Source organism: Piliocolobus tephrosceles, chromosome 11, assembly GCF_002776525.5.
Source record: "Piliocolobus tephrosceles isolate RC106 chromosome 11, ASM277652v3, whole genome shotgun sequence".
NCBI classification, from domain to species: Eukaryota; Metazoa; Chordata; class Mammalia; order Primates; family Cercopithecidae; genus Piliocolobus; species Piliocolobus tephrosceles.
The window spans coordinates 99,727,606-99,752,695 of NC_045444.1; the positions used below are offsets into that span (position 1 = coordinate 99,727,606).

General features: G+C 36.2%; 1 protein-coding gene across 3 annotated transcripts in view; it reads left to right on the forward strand.

Moving 5' to 3' along the window:
• Nucleotides 1-25,090, forward strand: part of SPAG16 (sperm associated antigen 16) — a 1,175,325-nt gene that overhangs the window by 54,992 nt on the left and 1,095,243 nt on the right. For all 3 annotated transcript variants that reach the window (XM_023220360.1, XM_023220353.2, XM_023220369.2), the window contains 3 exons: nucleotides 2,350-2,457; nucleotides 8,434-8,551; nucleotides 22,222-22,291. In XM_023220360.1, coding sequence (XP_023076128.1) covers nucleotides 2,350-2,457; nucleotides 8,434-8,551; nucleotides 22,222-22,291 — 296 coding nt within the window. The remainder of the gene's footprint in view (nucleotides 1-2,349; nucleotides 2,458-8,433; nucleotides 8,552-22,221; nucleotides 22,292-25,090) is intronic.

Consider the following 25,090-nt stretch of genomic DNA (forward strand, 5'->3'; position numbering starts at 1 on the left):
CCTCCTCAACCTAGCAAGACAGGCCAATGTTCAAATTCAGGAAACCCAGACAACCCCAGTAAGATACTCTATGAGAAGATCAAGCAAAAGACACATAATCATTAGATTCTCCAGGGCCAAAATGAAGGAAAAAATGTTAAGGGCAGCCAGAGAGAAAGGCCAGGTCACCTATAAAGGGAAGCCCATCAGACAGCACATCTCTTCAGAAACCATACAAGCCAGAAGAGAGTGGGGGCCAATATTTGACTTTCTTAAAATAATTTCCAACCTAGAATTTAGTATCTGGTCAAACTCAGCTTCATAAATGAAGGAGAAATAAAATGATTTTCAGACAAGCAAATGCTGAGAGAATTCATCACCACCAGGCCTGCCTTGCAAGCACTCCTGAAGGAAACACTAAATATGGAAAGGAAAAACCATTACCAGCCACTACAAAAACACACTGAGGTACACAGACCAGTGACAATATGAGGCAACTACATAAACAAGTCTGCAAAATAACGAGCTAGTATCATGATGACAGGATCAAATTGATACATAACAATATTAACCTTAAATGTAAATGGGCTAAATGCCCCAATTAAAAGATGCAGAGTGGCAGGCTGGATAGAGTCAAGATTCATTGATGTGCTGTATTCAAGAGACCCATCTCACATACAAAGACACACATAAACTCAATCCCATTACTGGGTATATACCCAAAGGAATATAAATCATTCTGTTACAAAGACACACGCATGTGTATGTTCATTGCAGCACTATTTACAATCACAAAGACATGGAATCAACCCAGATGCCCATCAATGATAGACCGGATAAAGAAAATGTGGTACATATACACCATGAAATACTATGCAGTCATAAAAAGGAATGGGATTATGTCCTTTGTAGGGACATGGATGGAGTTGGAAGCCATTATCCTCAGCAAACTAACAGTAACAGAAAACCAAACACTGCATGTTCTCACTTATAAGTGGGAGCTGAACAATCAAAACACGTGGACACAGGAAAGGGAACCACACACACTGGGGCCTGTTGAGGGGTGGGAGGTATGGTTGGGGGCGGTAGAGTATTAGGAAAAATAGTGAATGTATTCTGGGCTTAATACCTAGGTGATGGGTTGATAGGTGCAGTAAACCACCATGGCACACATTTACCTATGTAACAAACCTTCAGTACTTGCACCTGTGCCCCAGAACTTAAAATTAAAAAAAAAGAAAAGAAGAAGAAAGAAACTTGGAAGAATGGATCCGAGACCTTGCACCATATGCCTCATGTAATTTGATCTTGCATCAAGAAGTCACTGATCTTGACTTATGCTTCATTGAGAGCCTTACTTTATCTCATAAACATCTTTGGTAGCATCCCATACACTGCTCCTCAGTGACTGGCTGTTCTGACACCACTTAAAGCAGAAATCTGTTCATGTGCATTTATTTTATGTGAATCACAATTTTGAAATAGTTGTGATCCAGAAAAGTAGATATTTTCTGTTTCAAGCTGAATGTGAGGTAGCAGTCCATTTTTCAGAATAGAAATGTGACAGTCTTAATGCTGTAGTACTTTGTCAGTTATCTGAGGTTGAGAACTACTTTTCCATTATAAATTATATTTCACATTATTATATTGAAATTAACATTATGGAGGTAAGTGAAACCTTCTTATTAAATTTTCACATAGAACCTGGGCTTAGAAAGAATGCTTTCGCTTGCCTTGTGCCAGAGGTTTGCAGAAGATATATCAAGTTGAAAATTTTTTCTGTATTACAGCACTGATATTGAATACCATTCTTATCAAGCTATGAATTATGTAGTAATCAGATCCACTGATGACATATATTTATTTAATATATACCATAAAATCTTGGTTCTTTAGAATTTATATGCTTTCTTTTCCCAGTTATCAGAACTGAATAATCTAGTATATTCTCTTTAACTTTACATTCTAGGAAGTTCAGAGTTAAATTCCATAGTCTTTGTTTTTAATAATTTTCAATTATTGTGTTTCATATATTTCAATTTTCCAAGCCAAACAAATTCTCTTTGGAAGTAGATGGTTTATGCTATGGATGTGTTCTGACAGCATACCTTTAATTTTCACTTACTTAGATTAAATGTACATGAATCATATTTTTGGAACTACAGGTTTTGCCCTTTCATCCTTCACCCCCAAACCTAATATGACCTTATACAAATTATGTTTGATAGGACCCTTCAATGAGAATTATAGCAAAATATTTGTTTTCCTATTATCTTTTGAATGGCCCAATACTAGATTTGAACTCAAGACTAAATAATTTTTGAAAAAGGAATCAGCAGTGATTTATAAAGTTACTATTTTTTTTTTCAGCAAAGCTAGAGAAGATCTGCTGAAAATTCAGAAAGAGCGTGATTTTCATCGAATGCATCACAAGCGAATAGTCCAGGAAAAAAACAAATTAATCAGTGACCTCAAAGGGTAAGCTTATATTTGTTGGTATATTTATTAAAGAGTTATTTAATACATGTTAAGTAATTTGATTATGACAGAAAGTTTTAGACAAAGTTATTAGTTCCACATTTATTGAGCCTAAGATGAGTAAGTTGCGGCCCTTGCTGTCAAGGGTCTCAGAAACTATTTGTGTGTGTGAAGTGGGAGGAGTTAAGCAGAAATATACTGAAATACACTGTATTGTTGCTGTGCCACCCAAGAGGTCCATCATCCCAATAAGATTGGAGTGTGAGATGACTCAAGGATTTATTTCCACAGGAATTAAATTCTCAAGTACAAGTAAGAGTAGACAGTGAGGAAGTGGGGTCAGCACAGTGCTCTTGACAGATAGTACATCCTCTGCAAATGCACCAAGACATGAAAAAACATGGTATGTTCATCAAATTGTATGCAAAGAGAGTAAAGTGCAGCTGTGGTATTGCAGGGATAGGGGACATATCTCTAAATGACTATGAATTTAAAAGTCTTTTATAAATTATTTTGAAGGCATTATTGAGATTTACTTTCTCTCCTTCTTTACCTTCCTCCCCTACAAAAACAAGTAAAGAAATTTACAATCCTTAAATAAAATTCTATTTGCTTGCTCTAGGGCAGTGCTATCCAATAGAGCTTTTCGTGATGATATACTGTATATCTGTACTGTCCAATACAATAGCCCCTAATCATTTATATTTAAAAATGTACCATACTTCTTCAAATTCCTAATACGTTTAAAGGGAATACTTTTCATATAAAATTAATCACTTTAGACTATATGTTTTTTCGTATTTCATTATTTCAGGCACCCTGGTAAAGAAGCACACATTACTTTGTAATATAGCTACACTTGTTCTATACTCAGATAGCCTTTATTTCTTCATTTAATCATTAAGAAAAACATCTCCATTTAGCAATCTGGATGAATCACTAAAGCGCATTTTATAAAGACCTAAAACAAAACTTCAGTGATGCCATCAAGTCACAAAAAAGCTGGGCATCAAGTTAATCAGTCAAACACAGTGAATACTTTGCCTGATAGCTGTGCTATTGCATAATAAATCAGCTATAGGATAGAGTGTTTTTGATGCCGGGCAAAGTTAGGGTCTGAGATCTCTTATGTCATATTTTACCCAAATACATTAATAGTGTATCCATATTTCCTTTCATTGTAAACCATTAAATGTTTACCTTACTTTTTCTGTACATTTTTCAACTAGTTTGATAATAAATTTTATAGTATTTCTTTTTTGTTTGTTTATTTGTTGTTTTGTTTTGCTTTTTAGAGTCAGAGTCTCATTCTGTCACCCATGGTAGAATGCAGTGGTGAGATTAAGGCATCCTGTAGCCTCCAACTCCTGGATTCAAGCAATCCTTCCACTTCAGCCTTCTGAGTAGCTGAGTCTACAGGTGCATGCCACCATACCCAGCTAAATTTTTTTATGTTTTAATTTTTTTGTAGCGATGTTTTTTCTTTGTTACATTCTAGTGAAATTCTATGTGTTGTTAATTCTTTTAACAGAAGATAGTCAAGCCATATCTCATGAATGAGTTAAATTCCAAAGTTAGTAAAAAAAGGGAAATTTTGCCATCAATATTTGCTTTAAAATTCTTCAACCATCCACAGATTACAGTGTACATGGTTGTGTGTATACAATTCTATATCTGTGTGTTTTATGTATTTAGACATATGTAATGTTTATGGAGATTATAGTATACACAAAAGTATATATATGTGTGTGTATATATACATACACACACACATACATACATACACACACACATGAAGCTAATCAGAACGGAGGATAGAACTGTATGTACTACCTAAATTTTTATTTTTGTTACTCTTTCTGAATGTCGTATTAATACACATTAATTGTATATAAAATGCAGCTGCACTTTAATACTTAATTTCTATTGCTATCATCAATGAGGTATAATGTGATATCCAAATTAATGACTTTTATAAATACTGCTATGAAAATATTATAGAAAATGAAAAGCTCTGTTTCAATTATTAATGAAATAAAATATTATTCTTTTGGAGGACTTTTAGGGAATTTCTGCTTTGCGCTATGCCATTGTAAATAGTATAGAATTAGCTCTCCAACTAGTACTAAACTAGCTCCCCAAATGTAAGGAACTACAAGACTGGACAAAATACAGGAGGCAGTTTTTTTTTTAAAGATGGTGGAAAATTGGCAAAGCAGGACCTTGATGCCTAAGAGAAGACAAACACAAAATGAGCAGGATGATTACCCCACATATCTTCCTGAAGGTACTTTTCAGCCCACAGTTTGACCAGATATAACCCAAGCAGAGCATGGTGGTTTTCGGAGCTGAGGAGGCAGAGATCAGAGTTCAGGGCTGCAGAGATAGCTGAAACTTGCAGCATGGTGTACACAGAAGGAAGGAGGTACATGAAATGTAACTTAAGAAATATCTGTAATGGTTCTCTTCAGTCTTTGGCCACGTAACTAACTTGTGGAAGTATAAGATGAGAGAATATGAAGCCTGGCAGGAAGCAGCACCTGGGAAGCTATGAGCAAGAGATTCCAGAGGTTGCACAGTGCTAGGAGATGTAGGAGTTCTGATCAGCCATAAGGGAAGGAACATCACGGAATACTCTGAACATTTACTTAATATCCTCCACAAGCCATGCCATAGAAGCAGACCTAGTTGGTCCTAGAAATGCTGCTTTAGACTTTTTCTCCAAAAAGCTTAAAGGTATAAGCTTTGAAAAACTCAACTGATTCACTGGGAAATTAACTGTCTGTCAGAAAATAACTCTTTAAAGGAAGAAAACAAAATTCAGACAAGTGTATGTCCAACATACAATAAATAAATAAAGTTTATATGTATTGGTCTATCTATAGATATATCTAGAAGCAGGAAGACATGTCCTATAATCAGGAAAAAGCAGAAACAAACACAGAGAAAAAAGAATTACAGAATTAGCAGACAGGGACTTTAAAACAGTTATTATGAAATGCTTAGAGTTTTAAAGAAAATGGTGACTATAGGAGTGATAAACAGAATTAAACTGAAATTTGAGAACTGAAAAAAACATAATATGCAAATGAAAAATTTACTAATAGGTCTTAGAAGATTGGACATTGCCAATGGAAAGATCAATGAACATGAAGACAGGAAGATGGAAAATGATCCAACTGGTGCTCAAAGAGAAAAAAGCTGAAAAGAAATGAGCAGGGACTCAAAGAAAAAAGACTGAAAAAACATAAACAGAACTTCTGGAACAATATCAAATAGTCCATCATACGTGTATTTGAAATCCAAGAAGAGGCTAGCTTATTCCAATTGTTAAGTATACAAATTCAAATTAGTTACTCAGGAAGACTGGAACTGATCACTGGGTGCTTACATGAACCAAATATGCTGTGAGCAGACTTTAGCCAGGACCCTACTTATTTCCTGTCCCTTATAGACTCCCATTCTAACAGGGGGGTCATGATTTTGCTTTAAGTTTCTGAATTTGAATGACAAATTCTTAAAAATATCTTTCCCCAGTAAATAGCCACTCAATTAAATAGCCAGGGGTAATTTGCAGAAAAATTGAGGCTATTTATAACAGTATATAATTGCTGTGGTGTTATGGAGTGCTTCCTCTACTATCTGCCAGGGTAGCTCTAGCATTTCCACTTCACAGTGTTGGGTATCTTTTTCCAAGTTTATAAGGACCACCCTAGAAGTGAATCTACCTTATTCGCTGGAGTTCTTACTGCAATGTTACATCCATTGTGTGGAGGTCAAGGAATTATTGTTTATCCAGTCTTGCATTCCACCCCCCTTTAATCAAGTACCTCAAAATCTAGCCTCTGGGGGTACTTTTCTGGTTCCTGCCAGTACATGCTGACTATTTCTTGCAGCAGTTTAGATGTATAGTCTCTTTCCTCCGTAATCACACTGAGGAGAGGAGGTAGGGATACTTCCAGCGGTGGGGCCGGGGTGGGGACATCTCTTTCTTTGTGGGGAAGAGGGCTTTTCAGCATCTTACAGCACAGCTGAAGTACTACTTCTTTGTAGGAAATGGGGCCCACCTCTGTAAGCCCATAGGGCTACAGAAAAACATTCTCAGGGGCATCCTGAGAACCAGAGAAGAAGACGGACATTTCTTTCATACATTTCATGTAGTAAAGAGTCAGTTCACCTGGAAGACATAATATTAAATATGCATTACTCTAATATAAGAGCTTCAAAATACATGAAGCAAACTCTGGTAAAATTGAAAGGAAAAATAGATATTTCCTTAGTTATACTTAGGATTTTAACACTCAGTATTAGAAAGTGTAGGAACATTATAGTAAGAACTCCAGCGAATAAGGTAGATTCACTTCTGGGGTGGTCCTTATAAACTTGGAAAAAGATACCCAACACTGTGAAGTGGAAATGCTGGAGCTACCCTGGCAGATAGTAGAGGAAAACAAGTCTTTATACATTTCAAAGGATTGATGTCATACAAAGAATGTTTTCTGACCAAAATCAAATTAAATTAGAAATCAATTTTTAAAACTCTCAGGGGGTTTCTCAAATATTTGGAAATTAAGTAGTATGCTTTAAATAATCCTTGAGGCAAAGAAAGAAATTAGAGAATATTTTGAACTGAATGATTAAAAATGCAGCATATTGAAATGCAGCATATTGAAAAGCTTAAATTGAAATTGATGGCTTTAAATGCTTATTTTAGAAAATAAAGTTTTAAAACCAATGATGTCATCTTAGAAGCTTAAAAAGAGCAAACTACAACCAAGAAACATGAAGAAATGAAAAATAAGAACTGAAATCAATACAATAGCAAATGGACAAACAAAATATCAACAAAGTTAGATGTTGGTTAATGGAAAATATAATAAAGCTGACAAATTTGATAATAAGATGGATAAACTCTCATTAGACTGATATCACCAGAGGTTGGCAAGAATGTAGCGTAACCAGGACTGTCATATAGGGTTGCTGGAAGTATAAATTACAACCCAGCAATTAAACTCCTGAGTATTTATCTAAAATAAATGAAGATATATGATCAAAAAATCTTACTTATATAAGAATGTTTAAAGAGGCCTTATTCATGATACCCCAAACTAAAATCCACTCAGGTTTTCATCAGCAAAATATTGGATAAACACATTTACATACAAGGGGATACTACTCACAGTAAAGAGGAGTGAAGTATTGCGATGTAAAGTAATAGGAATAATGTAAAGAAACATTATGCTGAGTGAAATAAACTAGTTAAAAAAGAGAACATGTTATATGTTACCAAATACATGAAGTTCTAAAATTTTCTGGGGTGTTAGACATGTTTCATATTTTGATAATATGTACTACTTGGATGTGCATTTCTCAGAACTCTGAACAGTAACGCTTAAGAGCTGTATGTTTTATCCATGTAAATTACACTTCAGTAAAAAGATTTTGAGGTCATTTTCAAATAAAACAGATTTTTAAAGATATTTATATTATATACTAGGCTGAACTATTCCTTCCGTTTAGATATCAAAATGTTTTTATACTTAATTTTTAAAATAGAAGATTAGCCAAACTTGTTTTGAAGACTATAGTTTATTTTGATGTGAATGACACTCCATGTTTAATCATCTATTATCTGTGGCCCTTGTCTTTCTGACAGTTATTTCCAAATTAACAAAAATTTCATGGGTAGCAGCAATATTCTGAGTACATACTTGGACACAGCAAAAGGTGCTAGTAGGAAATAGAGAACTAATTAAGACATGTGATTTGCTCACTCACTGCACCCTCCACCCTCAAGTTGTAGTGAATTTGTGTGCTTTTTGTGCTTCGTGGCTGTAGTGTGTTAACCTTTATGAGATTATTCATTTTTATTTCACAGCAAAAAAGAAAAAGTAAAAAAGGTTTCGATGTTAGATGGAAATTACTGATTTAACTCAATAACCCCTTAAGATACTATTGACGTTTTATTTTTTATAGGTTGAAGTTACATTATGCATCTTATGAACCAATTATAAGGGTGTTACATGAGAAACACCACACTTTACTGAAGGAGAAAATGCTGACCTCCTTGGAAAGAGACAAAGTAGTTGGGCAGGTAAAGATACAGTCAAAGCTAACTTAAAATGATCTTTTAATCATTTTTTAAAAATAATACAAGTAGAAATACTGGTTTTGTTTCTGAGATTAATTTTAAAGCATTTTCAACCAACTTTCATGTAAAAGAGATCCATTTGGAAACATTCAGAAAAAGTATTTATCCATTTAACTACATATAAAGATTAAGGGGCGGTGGCTCATGCCTGTAATCCCAGCACGTTGGGAGACCAAGGTAGGTGGATCACTTGAGGCCTGGAGTTTAAGACCAGCCTGGCCAATATGGTGAAACCCTGTCTCTACTAAAAATATCAAAGAAAAAAAAAATAGCTAGGTGTGGTGGCACAGGCCTGGAATCCCAGCTACTTGGGAGACTGAGGCACAAGAATAGTTTGAACCTGGGAGGCAGAGGTTGCAGTGAACCGAGATGGCTCCATACCACTGCACTCCAGCCTGGGCAACAGAGTGAGACAGTGTCTCAAAAAAATTAAATATCGTTTAATTGAGACATAAATTTATAGCAGATTATTAAATTGTAGTTTAAAGAAAAAACAGCCATTGTGGTCAAACTTGGGTTTAAATACCAGCTTTGACAGCTATAAACATTAACCTTAGGAGAGTTATTTAAACAAATTGGAGCTCAGATTTCTCATATATAACATGTAGCTGCAAAGACCAAAGACTTTACCTTTTAAGATTGCTGTGAAACTTATATGAGATATTTTAATAAATAAAAACTCCCTCCTAGGTACTGACTCAAGTCTTTTGTAATTTTTGCTGATGAGTGACATCCTTTTAGGGTTTTTAGGCCTAGACCTAGGGTAGTGGGTGAGATACCTTTGGCATAAAAATTTAAGAAAAAGAAACGAAATGTTTATATGCCACTTTAAAACCATTTAACAGTTTTCTTAGAATGTGTAAAACTGCAACTATGCTTAACATTCTATTATTGTTTTCTGGAGATTTTCATTTTGGCCAAACTTTCAGAAGCTACAAAAGCTTACATGATGATAATACTCGTTCGAATAATTTTATTGTTGACATGCTTTAATCAAATTTATTTTGTCTTTTGAGTGAAATTCTTAGCAATGAAAATGCAAAACATCATTGTCTTGATGCCCCTTGTGCTTGAATTTAATTTTGTGTTTTGAATGTTTGAATTTTAAGTAATATTAAATACAATGATCATATGATTTGGCTGTGTCCCCATCCAAAACTCACCTTGAACTGTAATAATCCCCACGTGTCAAGGGCGGGACCAGGTGGAGGTAACTGAATCATAGAGGTGATTTCTCCCATGCTGTTCTCATGATAGTGAGTGAGTCTCACGAGATCTAATGGTTGTATAAGCATCTGGCATTTCTTTTGCTTGCACTCATTCTCTTTCCTGCTGCCCTGTGAAGAGGTGTCTTCTACCGTGATTGTAAATTTCCTGAGGACTCCCCAGCCATGTGGAACTTGAACCAATTAAACCTCTATTCTTTATAAAATATCCAGTCTCGAGTATTTCCTCATAGTGGTGTGAGAATGAACTAATGCAAATGAGGTTAACAATTATTTAAATTTTATGGCATTATAATCAAACCTTCAGAATTTCATACCCTTGCTTCTTTTCATCTAATCTGTCTTCCCCAGTCTCCTAACAAAAGGCTTTATTCTATATCCTGAGGTATTAGGAGCTAGATTCAGATCTCTTCCTATTTCCTATTCCAGATGGGCCATGCTTAAATTTTTGCTACCCATCTTACTGTCTTTAGTCCTCCTGGTCTCATGCTTATCTCCTATATACCATGTACAATATTTGTGTTTCAAGTTGCTCCTCGATGGTTTAGTGGAAAGAGCTAAGTACTGGGAATGGCTGGTATGAATTCCAGTTGTGTTATAAAACAGCCAAGTGAGGATTCACGTTATTTAAATATGTCTTTTTACTCACTTATTAAATAGGGATAAATTATTTGCCTTATGATTGATATGTGTATAAGATTAAAACATGTTTAAAAAGTTAAAATCATTTGATCTATGAGTTAAAGTTGAATTTTACATACTACTGTTCAGATTTGCAAAGAAATATATCTTTATTATCTGCAATCGGTTTTGTCTTTGAACTCCTACTCCTGCTGAAGACAAAAGAAAAGATAACCTGCATATTAAAGACTATTCCAGTCTTTATGAGTTAAACCAGTGTCTTTGGGTTTAACACAGGGTGTTTGAATATTATATTAACTGAATGTTTAGCTAAAACATAGTTATTAGTGCTCATTTTCTTCCTTCAAATGGCATGCCCTTTTTATTCTTCCCCAGATGGTTCCTAGTAAAAAAGTTACTTATCTATCCATATAGTTTAAAGTCTACAGGCTATATTCACTCTCCAGTGTACTGTGACTTGTTTGATTAGGTTGGTGGTGTCCAGGTACATGATAGCTGGATAGTTCTGGATAGCTCCTAGATAGTTCCAGGGTAGTTCTTTTGTATGTGAACCCAACACACCTTGCTAAATCCATGGCCTCTGCCACAATATCTGTGAACTCCTTTATATCTGTGACCTCATTATCCTAACCCTAGTTTTTCTTCTGCTCTAGTACATCAAATATTAACATTTCCGTGTATCCCACTGAGGTGGTTGAGGCTTCTGATTTCTCTATATTGCAAATACAAGCCATGAGCAATTTGGAAACCAGTTAGGGTCCATCTACACAGATATACCTTTCTCAGTCCATTTTCAACATCACCTGGAGAGTAGTATGTTTTTCTAGCACAATGTAAAATATGAAGGAGTCTTTAAGGGGTTGTCAATTTTCCTAGGCTATTGCCTGAAAAACTAAGAGCAAGTGTACTTAAATTCCTGGAGTATCTCTGGACTATCTGGCTTTATTTGTTCTTCATTTCCAACTGGCCCCTCTTGCATTTTTCACTTGGTAGATAAACCAGGACTCATGTCTGACCTATTGTTACCTCGTCCCTCAGGCATCTCGTCCATCACTCAGGCACAGAACTCTTTTCACTTCTTCGTTCTATTGTATGAAATATCTCCCTGTCTTCTTTTATGTTACAGGATGTTCTATGTCCTCATTTGTTCCAGCAATCCTGATTTACACCCATTTGCACGGGGTAATTTTTAATAAATTTAACTTTCACCCTAAAAATATCCCAATTTGGAAAATCTTTATTAATGGGAAAAATATTTTTTTTAAACTTTAAGTTCTAGGGTACATGTACACAACGTACAGGTTTGTTACATAGGTATACATGTGCCACATTGGTTTGCTACACCCATCAACTCATCATTTTCATTAGGTATTTCTTTTAATGCTATCCCTCTCCCAGCCCCACATCCCATGACAGGCCCCGGTGTGTGATGCTCCCCACCCTGTGTCCATGTGTTCTCATTTTTCAATTCCCACATATGAGTGAGAACATGTGGTGTTTGGTTATCTGTCTCTGTGATAGTTTGCTGAGCCTGATGGTTTCCACCTTCATCCATGTTCATGTCAAAGGACATGAATTCATCCTTTTTCATGGCAGCATAGTATTCCATGAGGTATATGTGCCACACTTTCTTAATCCAGTCTATCATCGATGGACGTTTGGGTTGGTTCCAAGTCTTTGCTGTTGTAAATAGTGCTGCAGTAAACATACGTGTGCATGTGTCTTCATTGTTGCATCATTTATAATCCTTTGGGTATATACCCTGTAATGGAATCACTGGGTCAAATCATATTTCTGGTTCTAGATCCTTGAGGAATCGCCACACTGTCTTCCACAATGGTTGGACTAATTTACACTTCCAACAGTGTAAAAGCGTTCCTATTTCTCCACATCCTCTCCAGCATCTGTTGTTTTCTGACTTTTTAATGATTGCAATTCTAATTGGCATGAGATGGTATCTTATTGTGGTTTTGATTTCCATTTCTCTGATCACCAGTGATGATGATCACTTTTTCATGTTTCTGTTGGCTGCTTTATGCCTTCTTTTGAGAAGTGTCTGTTCATATACTTTACCCACCTTTTGATGAGGTAGTTTGTTTTTTTCTTGTAAATTAGTTGAAGTTCTTTGTAGATTCTGGATATTAGCCCTTTGTCAGATGAGTAGATTGCAAAAATTTTCTCCCGTTCTGTAGGTTGCCTGTTCACTCTGATGGTAGTTTCTTTTGCTGTGCAGAAACTCTTTAGTTTAATTAAATCCCATTTGTCTATTTTGGCTTTTGTTGTCATTGCTTTTGGTGTTTTAGCCATGAAGTCTTTGCCCATGCCTATATCATAAATGGTATTGCCTAGGTTTTCTTCTTGGGTTTTATGGTTTTAGGCTTACATTTAAGTCTTTAATCCATGTTGAATTAATTTTTGTATAAGGCGTAAGGGAGGGATCCAGTTTCAGCTTTCTACATATGGCTAGCCAGTTTTCCCAGTACCATTTATCAAATAGGGAATACTTTCCCCATTTCTTGCTTTTGTCAGGTTTGTCAAAGGTCAGATGGTTGTAGATGTGTGGTGTTATTTCTGAGGCCTCTGTTCTGTTCCATTGGTCTATATATCTGTTTTGTTACTGGTACCATGCTGTTTTGGTTACTGTAGCCTTGTAGCATAGTTTGAAGTCAGGGAGCCTGATGCCACCAGCTTTGTTCTTTTTGCTTAGGATTGTCTTGGCTATGCACGCTCTTTTTTTGGTTCTATATGAACTTTAAAGTAGTTTTTTCTAATTTTGTGAAGAAACTCGTTGGTAGCTCAATGGGGATGGCATTGAATCTATAAATTACCTTGGGCAGTATGGCCATTTTCAAGATGTTGATTCTTCCTATCCATGAGCATGGAATGTTCTTCCATTTGTTTGTGTCTTTTATTTCACTGAGCAGTGGTTTGTAGTTCTCCTTGAAGATGTCCTTCACATCCTTTGTAAGCTGGATTCCTAGGTATTTAATTCTCTTTATACCAATTGTGAATGGGAGTTCACTCATGATTTGGCCCTCTGTCTGTTATTGGTGTACAGGAATGCTTGTGATTTTTGCACATTGATTTTGTATCTTGAGACTTTGCTGAATTGCTTATTAGCTTAAAGAGATTTTGGGCTGAGATGATGGGGTTTTCTAAATATACAATCATGTCATCTGCACACAGGGAAAATTTGACTTCCTCTTTTTCTAATCGAATACCCTTTATTTCTTTCTCTTGCTTGATTTCCCTGGCCAAAACTTCCAACACTATGTTGAATAGGAGTGGTGAGAGAGGGCATAATTGTCTTGTACTAGTTTTCAAACGTAATGCTTCCAGTTTTTTGCCTATTCAGTATGATGTTGGCTGTGGGTTTGTCATAAATAGGTCTTATTATTTTGAGATACGTTCCATCAATACCTAGTTTATTGAGAGATTTTAGCAAGAAGGGCTGTTGAATTTTGCCAAAGGCCTTTTCTGCGTCTATCGAGATAATCATGTGGTTTTTGTTGTTGGTTCTGTTTATATGATGGATTACGTTTATTGATTTGCATATGCTTTGCATCCCAGGGATGAAGCTGACATTATCATGGTGGATAAGCTTTTTGATGTGCTACTGGATTCGGTTTGCCAGTATTTTATTGAGGATTTTTGCATCGATGTTCATCAGGGATATTGGTCTAAAATTCTCTTTTTTTGTTGTGTCTCTGCCAGGCTTTGGTATCAGGATGATGCTAGCCTCATGCAATGAATTAGGGAGGATTCCCTCTTTTCCTATTGATTGGAATAGTTTCTGAATGAATGGTAGCATCTCCTCTTTTACCTCTGGTAGAATTCAGCTGTGAATCCGTCTGGTCCTGGACTTTTTTTAATTGGTAGGCTCTTAATTATTGCCTAAATTTCAGAGCCTGTGATTGGTCTATTCAGAGATTCAACCTCTTCCTGGCTTAGTCTTGGGAGAGAGTATTTGTCCAGGAATTTATCTATTTATTCTAAATTTTCTAGTTTATTTGCGTAGATGTGTTTATAGTATTCTGATGATAGTTTGTATTTCTGTGGGATCAGTGGTGATATCCCCTTTATCATTTTTTTATTGCATCTATTTGATTCTTCTCTCTTTTATTCTTTATTAGTCTTGCTAGCAGTCTATCAATTTTGTTGATAGACAAAATTTTGTTGACAATTGTGTTGATAGACAAAATTTTGTTGACAATTTTGTTGATAGACAAAAAAACCAGCTCCTGGATTCTTTGATTTTTTGAAGGTTTTTTTTTGTGTCTCTATCTCCTTCAGTTCTGCTGTGATCTTAGTTATTTCTTGCCTTCTGCTAGCTTTTGAATTTGTTTGCTCTTGCTTCTCTAGTTCTTTTAATTGTGATGTTAGGGTGTCAATTTTAGATCTTTCCTGCTTTCCCTTGTGGGCATTTAGTGCTATAAATTTCCCTCTACACACTGCTTTAAATGTGTTCCCGAGATTCTGGTATGTTGTGTCTTTGTTCTCATTGATTTCAAAGAACGTCTTCATTTCTGCCTTAATTTCATTATTTACCCAGTAGTCATTCAGGAGCAGGTTATTCAGTTTCCATGTAGTTGTGTGGTTTTGAGTGAGTTTCTTAATCTTGAGTTCTAATTTGATTGCACTGTGGTCTGTGGTCTGAGAGACAGTTTGTTGTGATTTGTGTTCTTTTACATTTGTTGAAGAGTGCTTTACTACCAATTATATGGTCAATTTTAGAATAATTTTGATGTGGTGATGGGCAGAATGTATATTCTGTTGATTTGGGGTAGAGAGTTCTGTAGATGTCTATTAGGTCTGCTTGGTGAAGAGCTGAGTTCAAGTCCTGGATATCCTTGTTAACCTTCTGTCTCATTGATCTGTCTAATATTGACAGTAGGATGTTAAATCTCCCATTATTATTGTGTGGGAGTCTAAGTCTCTTTATAGGTCTCTAAGGACTTCCTTTATTAATCTGGGTGCTCTTGTATTGGGTGCATATTTAGGATAGTTGACTCTTCTTGTTGAATTGATCCCTTTACCATTATGTAATGGCCTTCTTTGTCTCTTTTGATCTTTGTTGGTTTTAAAGTTGTTTTATCAGAGACTAGGATTGCAACCTCTGCTTTTTTTGCTTTCCCTTTGCTTGGTAGCTCTTCCTCCATCCTTTTATTTTGAGCCTATATGTGTCCCTGCACATGAGATGGGCCTCCTGAATACAGCACACTGATGGGTCTTGACTCTTTATCCAATTTGCCAGTCTGTATCTTTTAATTGGGGCATTTAGCCCATTTGCATTTAAGGTTAATATTGTTATGTGTGAATTTGATCCTGTCATTATGATGTTCGGTGGTTATTTTGCCTGTTAATTGATGCGGTTTCTTCATAGCATCAATGGTCTTTACAATTTGGCATGTTTTTGCAGTGACTGGTACCAGTTATTCCTTTCCATGTTTAGTGCTTCCTTCAGGAGCTCTTGTAAGGCAGGCCTGGTGGTAACAAAACCTCTCAGCATATGCTTGTCTGTAAAGGATTTTATTTCTCCTCCACTTATGAAGCTTAGTTTGGCTGGATATGAAATTCTGGGTTGAAAATTCTTTCCTTTAAGTATGTTGAATATTGGCCCCCACTCTCTTCTGGCTTGTAGAATTTCTGCCGAGAGATCTGCTGTTAGTCTGATGAGCTTCCCTCTGTGGGTAACTTGACCTTTCTCTCTGGCTGCCCTTAACATTTTTCCTTCATTTCAACCTTGGAGAATCTGATGATTATGTGTCTTGGGGTTGCTCTTCTCGAGGAGTACCTTTGTGTTGTTCTCTGTATTTCCTGAATTTGAATGCCGGCCTGCCTTTCTAGGTTGGGGAAGTTCTCCTGGATAATATCCTGAAGAGTGTTTTCTAACTTGGTTCCATTCTCTCTGTCACTTTCAGGTACACCAATCAAATGTAGATTTGATCTTTTCACATAATCCCATATTTCTTGGCGGCTTTGTTCATTTCTTTTTACTCTTTTTTCTGTAATGTTGTCTTCTCACTTTATTTCATTAAGTTGATCTTCAATCACTGATATGCTTTCTTCCACTTGATTGAGTTGGCTACTGAAGCTTGTGCGTGCATCACAAAGTTTTCGTGCTGTGGTTTTCAGCTTCATCAGGTCATTTAAGGTCTTCTCTGCACTGTTTATTCTAGTTAGCCATTCATCTAACCTTTTCTCAAGGTTTTTAGCTTCCTTGCGATGGGTTAGACCATGCTCTTTTAGCTCGGAGTAGTTTGTTATTACTGACCTTCTGAAGCCTACTTCTGTCAACTCATCAAAGTCATTCTCCATTCAGTTTTGTTTCATTGCTGGTGAGGAGCTGTGATCCTTTGGAGGAGAAGAGGCACTTGGGTTTTTAGAATTTTCAGCTTTTCTGCTCTGGTTTCTTCCCATCTTTGTGGTTTTATCTATCTTTGGTCTTTGATGTTAGTGACCTACAGATGGGGTTTTGGTGTGGGTGTCCTTTTTTTTGAAGTTGATTCTATTTCTGTTTGTTAGTTTTCCTTTTAACAGTCAGGACCCTTTGCTGCAGGTCTGTTGGGGTTTGCTGGAGGTCCACTCCAGACCCTGTTTGTCTCGGTATCACCAGCAGAGGCTGCAGAATAGCAAATATTGCAGAACAGCAAATATTGGTGCCTGCTCCTTCTTTGAGAAGCTTTGTCCCAGAGTGGCACCTGCCTATATGAGGTATCAGTCAACCCCTACTGGGAGGTGTCTCCCAGTCAGGCTACACGGGGATCAGGGACCCACTTGAGGAGGCAGTCTGTTCGTTCTCAGAGCTTGAACACCATGATGGGAGAACCTCTGCTCTCTTCAGAGATGTCAGACATGGGGGTTTAAGTCTGCAGAAGTTTCTGCTGCCTTTTGTTCAGCTACGCCCTGCCCCCAGAAGTGGAGTCTATAGAGGCAGTAGGTCTTGCTGAGCTATGGTGGGCTCTGCCCAGTTTGAGTTTCCCAGCTGCTTTGTTTACCTACTAAAGCCTCAGCAATGGTGGACTCCCCTCCTCCCGCTAGACTGCAGCCTCGCAGGTCAATCTCAAGACTACTACGCTAGCAGTGAGCAAGGCTCCATGGGCATCGGACCTGCCGAGCCAGGCACAGGAGAAAATCTACTGGTCTGCCTGTTGCTAAGACCATGGGAAAAGTGCAGTATTTGGGCAGAAGTGTCTCATTTTTCCAGGTACCGTCTGTAACGACTTCCCTTGGCTAGGAAAGGGAAATCCCCCAACCCCTTGCACTTCCTGGGTGAGGCAACACCCTGCCCTGTTTCAGCTCACCTTCTGTGGGGTGCACCCACTGTCCAACCACTCCTAATGAGATGAACCAGCACTTCAGTTGGAAATGCAGAAATCTGTCTTCTTTGTTGATCACACTGGGAGCTGCAGACTGGAGCTGTTCCTATTCAGCCATCTTGGAAGCAACCTTAGTTGGAAAATTCTAAAGAGCAAATTTCTTGATATCTAATATGGGACAGTTAGTTCCACTCTTAACATAACATTGAAAAAAAGAAATAAAATAGAGCAGTTAGGATTTATAAATAGCTTTTCTCCCCAAATCTGCTGTTCAAGGTGGTAGATTCACTACAATTTGAGAAAGTCAAATTTAAACAGGAGATGCTATTGCTGCCACTGGGCTGTCACCGCAAGTTTTACCATGGACAATGCTAATACCGAACGCTTGATATTCTTTCTGAATTTTGTTATGCTTGTCAATGGAAACTGGATGTGGCAGCCACCATTCTCAGGATAAATTCCAAACTCTACATTGTTCCTTATATCACTAGATTTTGTTCAGAATCCAAAATGGGTACACAGGATTGATGGAGCCAATGCAAGTCCTAGTTATAGTAAAGGCTGTGTAAATATTTGATATCTATTGCAAAAGGTGGAAGACTCATAATTCTCTAAACCCAAATTGCTAAGTGGCCAAAGTGACTGTCAAATATCCCTTATACAAGTCTAAACCAAGGCTTAATTAACCTACTCTCAAAATTAGGGCACGGAATATAGTCCTAGTCCTGTCAGCTCTCCAGGTGTGTCCTTGTGGAACAAGCCACGGTTACCACTTAATGAATGGAAACTGTGTACCCTTCATACAAAGAATGATTTATGGCCAACCAATCCTTTCCTTCTGTTGTAGCATACTAATCAGCTATACCGTGAGTGTACAGGCACAGATTATTAGCCTTTTAAATTGAACATATTAGTAGTATGTCATGAAGCTATAGAATGAATTTATTCAAAATATGTGTACAGAGAAAATATCTTAAAATATATGAAATGTTTTTGTATAATCTTTAGAAGATGTATTACTTTTGCGCTTATCTTTTGAATATTTCTTTATTTCAACGTTTGATGCAGTTATGCTTTGAGAATTCATTTCCAACCAAACTTTAGGATGTGAGTTAAGAGCAGTAAGAAGCATCTTATGTTTTCTACCTGGATTCCTGATTGTTACTTCCTTAAAAACCTTATCTTAATGAGCATTTACTGTGTTTCTCCTTAAACCTATACCTTGCATAAAGAAGGATTGTATAATAATTTAAAATTTTTGAATATTAGCTAGTTGTATATGAAAGAGTGAAAACACACTGTGGGATGAGGAAAATCCAATAGGAAATACATGTTTTCAAATTTCCTTAGTAGATAATAGACAGTGAATCAACATTTATTTAAAATGTAATGAAAAACCTGTAACTTTGTTTGTAGTTTTATGAAATTATTCAAAATAGTGTTCAAAATTTTGAATTAGAACTCCATGACCCCCAAAAATGGTGAAATAGAATTGATTTGTAAGTATGTATGTATACTAAATTATCTTTTATCTTTTTTGGATCATGGGATTCTAAGTCTGAATATGTATGTGTGTGTGTGTGTGTGTGTGTGTGTGTGTATACACACTAAAAACTAAATCTAAATATATATATTTTTAGGTCTGTCTGCTTGGAGGGTCTAGAAGTTGTGACACTCCACCAGCAATGAGCATATCCAGTGTTAAGATCTTGATTTCTAATATCACTCTTTAATAAAAGGAAAGGAAACCAGCATACTTTGGAAAAGTATCTGATTCTAGAGCTGGGCAGAGAAAATACTAGATGGGCGTGGAGCACTTGAAACATTCTCTTGTGCTAGAAAGGAAGGAAATTCTCAAAAAGTAGAACAGAAAAGAAATAAAACAACAACATAATAATGGGATATGTCAAGTTATGACAAAGGAACTGTAGTGGGCACCTGCAGAGGTCAGTGGATCCCCAACCAGATTTGATTTGGGTGTTCAGACTGATAACACCACACACACACACACACACACACACACACACACAGAGGCTATGAATAAATTCACTACTTGTGTAATTGAATTTGCTAAGGGGAGCTGCACATTACCTCCCAAACATTTCTGAAATGGCTTGAGAGAGCAAGGAAGGGAGACTGGCTTGGGGGTTTTTATTGCAGTTGGAGATTAGGGCCAGGGTAAGATTTCTTATATGTGAGGTGACGCTTGACTCATTTGAATCTCCCATCAGTACCACACAAGGGAATACCCAGGCATTCTTATCCGGTTGCCCAGATGTTGGGCACAAGGGAAGAGTGAGGAGGTAAAGCTTAAAGGCTGTTGACACTCAAACATCAAACAATAGTCAGGTTTGTCATTATAGGAATCCAACCTGAAGGAGCTTCCAGTGATCAAACCTTCTGAAACAATTTGAGCAACAAAATAATGTAGTGTTGGATTATAACCCAAAATATAAAATAAATATCTTTGATTCCTTAATGGTATAAATAAATGATTAGTAAAAACATGTGAGAGAGTAAACAAATCTCTGCAGAAGAATCCCAAGTTATATATGTTGATAATCCTTCCCTCAAGTAGGTGGAGCTTAACAACTCAGCTGTTAAATGTTGGCTGCACTTAGTAAGTAATGACTTGCAACCAGAAATGCAATGGAAATAGGGAAGAAAGTAACTTTACAGTGGGGAAACCTGGCAGACTTCTCATCATGTGATCAAAGGATCAAGATTAACATCATCAGTTTTAAGTAATGTTGGTAGCATGTACCTATGATGTAATATGCTAATAATAATGGCACTCCCCTGTGGTCTTCCTCTTGCAAATACATTACTTTAGTCTAACCGTGGGAAAAATATCAGGCAACCTCAAATCTAGGGCTATTCTGTAAAATACTGTCAGGCTAATGTTCCCCAAAGTTGTCAAGGACATTAAAATCAGGGAAAATCTGTGTATTAGTCCATTTTGTATTGGTGTAAAGGAATACCCAAGACTGGGTAATTTATGAGGAAAAGAGGTTTATTTGGCGCATGGTTCTGCAGGCTGTACAAGAAGTATAGCACCAGCATCTCCTTCTGGTGAGGGCTTCCGGAAGCTTTTACTCACAGCGGAAGGTGAATGGGGAGCAAGTATGTCACGTGGCGAGAGAGGAGGGAGGTCCCAGACTCTTTGAAACAACCAGATTTCCCATGAACAGTGGAAAGGGTCATAGACCAATCATGAGAGATCTGCCCCCATGACCCGAACACTTTCCCCTAGGCCCCACCTCCAACATTGGGGATCACATTTCAATAAGAGATTTGGAGAGGACAAATATCCAAACTATATCAGACTGAGAAACTGTCTCAGTCCAGAGGATGCTAAGGAGACCTAAAAACTAGTTGTAAGGTGGTATTCTGGATGTGATTTTGAAACATAAAAAGGATATTATGTAAAAATTAATAAAACTAAAACTATGGTCTGTAGTTCATAATAATGTATCAATATTGGTTCATTATTTGTGAAAAATGTATCATTACAATGTATGATGTTAATGGGGTAAAAAGGGCATGGGACAAAACAGGAATTCTCAGTACTACATTAGCAACTCTTCTGTTAATCTTACGCTATTCTAAATAAAAAGTTTATTTTTGAAATTTATAATTCTTTTGGCTTCTAGGAATAGATAGTAATATTTTACTTTTTTTTAACCTAGGCATTTTGTGAGCACTCATCTATAGATTATAATTAATAAATTGTTATTTTCTATTAATAAAGAAATACTACTATCCAGTGATAGTAGAAAAAAGTATATATCCATATGTAATTGAACAGATGGTATTTTGTATTGGTATAATCATATACAATGCAAGATGAAATAGCCTTTTAAGGTCAAATTTGAAATTTAAGTCTGTTTTTCAGGAATACAGGTAAATCATGACACCAAGCTAAAGAATGTTCTTAATTATAAGACATGTTTAATAAAATAGAGAATATATGTGGGTGGAAAATGAGCTAAGAGTTTGGGGAATAAAAACAACTTCTTCATATTTTACTTTACAAGTGATAATTGCCTTATATTTTATAAATATAAAGGTGATAGTTATTGTGAAACAATTTGAACAGAGGAAAAACCACTCTCAAAATAAAGAATTGAATAATTATTAAAGTGTACAATGAGTATTCTTAATTCAGGAAACTATGCTGTGAAATAAATGTTTCAGATGCTTACCTAAAATAAATAATTAATAATTAGCTGGTGGAATTATATTTTAACTTAAAAAATATATTTTTCTTTTGTTAAAATTTATGTTTTATTAAAAAATAGTTATAAATTTAAAAGAGATTAATATTTTTTATATTTTACAATGGATATTTAAATACTGTGTTTTATGTAACATTTTTAAAAGTCATTTAGTGTATAACTTCATTTCTTTGAATTTTATTTTTTAGATTTCTGGACTTCAAGAAATATTGAAGAACATGGAAATAAGACATAGTTACCATGCTCGTGAAATGAAAGGTAAATGTAAAATGTGATGAAGCTCTAATTTAATATAGTTTGGTGATTTCTCAACCTTATCAGTGATTAATATTCTAGGGATATTTAAAAGTGAATAAGTGGTGGCTATTTCACAAATTAAAATTTTAATAAAAAGATTAAGAAGAAATATAGATATACTGTATGGATTAATTATAGAGAAAAACAAGTCAACTGTAATGGAAGGACTTCTGTTTCTGGTCATTATACCTGGTACCAGACTAGTCTTCTCTGTATAAATAACTCTAAAGCTAAGCTGTAAGATCAGACAACTCCTTTTAGGCAATAGAAAACAGACAGCTCAAGTAACAGAAGGCACTTGACAGAAGAAAAATTTATAAAGTGAGCTCTGCCATCACCATGGCTTTGGGTCTGTGGAAAGTTCCAAACTGAGCTTCGTGGAGATGGATGCCAATAAAAGCATGGCAATCCTGGTAATTGGAAATATCAGAGACCCCAGTTCATAGCTTTTGAAGCCACTAGAATCTGTAGGGAAGGACACCAGAGAAGAGAGCTGCAATGAGGAGTGACTCAGTTTGTGAGGGAGTTCACTATGAGTCCTTAGCTGAGGCTGCAATACATATACATATCAACACTACCTGAGACTTACAAGAGAGATACAATTATATAGGACCAAGAGGAGGCCAGAGATTCTAGAAGTTAAGCAGTGATGGGAGACGTTGCACATCTGGGCATGCCTGGGTGGAAAGACCTCTTTCACACTTTGTTAGCAACACGTTAACATTCAGCATCCCATATCCACCTTATAAACCAGGAACAAAACTTACACAGCATTCTTAGAGAGGACACAGAATTTGGAGTTTGAATCTTGCCAAGTTACAGGGCCTTGAGAAACATTTAGGGCTTTCCATGGATCCACCCTTACAAAGCATAAAATTAAGCCTAGGATTTTAGGGTCATCAGCCAAAAATGGAACTGCCTTCTAGAACAAAAAATGACATCCTTTTGAGGAAGACAGGCATCTAGAGTCTTTACAATCTTTTACCCACACTGCCTAGTACATAATTAAACATTTCTAGATATGAATAGGAACAGGAAAATGTGATCCATAATCAAGACAACAAGCAATACATGGAAACCTACCCTAAAGTAGCTAAATTGTTGCATTTAGCAGATAGAAAGTGCTAAAGCAGATATTTTGGTTATATTCAAGGACTTAAGGGAAAATATTAAGAAGTGAACAGATGAGGAATTTTAGCCGAGAAATGAGAACAAGCATACATACCAAAGCAAATTGAAGTTCTACAACTGAAAAATAGAGTAACTAAAATGAATTTTTTTTTTTTTTTTTTTGAGATGGAGTCTTGTTCTGTCACCCAGGCTGGAGTGCAGTGGCGTGATCTCAGGTCACTGTAGCCTCCACCTCCCAGGCTCAAGTGCTGCTGGTGCCTCAGCCTCTCCAGTAGCTGGGACTACAGGCATGTGCCATCATGACTGGCTAATTTTTGTATTTTTAGTAGAGATGGGGTTTCATCATATTGGCCAGGCTGGTCTTGAACTCCTGACCTCAAGTGATCCGCCCGTCTCAGCCTCCCAACATACTGGGATTACAGGCGTGAGCCACTGCACCCAATCAAAAACTTTATTGAATGTATTTCACAACAAATTAGAGATGACAGAAGTGTCAGTAAATTTCAAGAGAGATCAATAAAGGCATCTAGTCTAAAGAAGAAAGATAACAGATTAAAGGAAAACTTGCCTATTTAAGATATATAAAATTAAAGTCTCAAGAGAAGAATGAAAATGGAGCATAAAAATATTTAAACAAATGATGGCCCCAAATTTCCCCAAATTCATGTAAAGTATAAACTTAAACACCTAAGAAGAGAGCTAATTATACACATAAAGAGAACCACTCCTGAACACACTGTGTTGAAATTGTTGAAAATTGAAGCGAGAAAATCTTGAGAGCAATAATATAAATACAGGCTGATTTCTCATAGGAAATACTGGAGGCTAGAAACAATGAAATGGTATTTTTAAAGTGTGGAAAAAATTTTAATTCAAAATTGTATATCCAATAAAAATATCCTTTAAAATTTAGATAAAATGTAGACATTTTAAGATAAAGGAAAACTGAGAGATTTTGTTGCAAGGCTTTCTGTACAACAGGAAATACTAAAGAACTTTCTTTGGGTCAAAAAGAAAATTTGCCAGAAGGAGATTAAGATGTACCACAATTGAATACAGAAAATTAAAAATATTAAATTCTGGTTAAAATAAGAAATATGTTTTCCTTTTCTAATATCCTCAGAAGAAAAGTGACTGATTAAAATAAAAATTATAGTGTCATAAGGTAATGTTTATAAGGTATACAAAATAAAAGGAAAATAAATCGAGGTGTGATGGAAATGTTTTATATCTTAATTTTGGTAGTAGTTACATGCCTGTTTATATTTGTCAAAACACACCTAACTGTACAATTAGAGTACATAATTTACATACAATAAAATGCATAAATTTAAGTATACCTGGGTTTATTTTTGGACAAAGAGGACTTTTTTTTGACTCAGATAGCTAGAAGACACAGGCAGTGTTCTCAGACATGACTAGATCCAGAAGGATTATGTCCCTAGGACCTGGTCGCTGCCTCTCTCTTGTGAGCTGGTTTCATTTTTTAAAAAGGATAAACTTTATTTTTTAGAGTAGTTTTAGGTTTATAGCAAAATGGAGCCGAAGGTACAGTGATTTTCCATATACCACCTGCCCCCAGCCGTATACCACCTGCTCCCAACCGTATACCACCTGCTCCCAACCGTA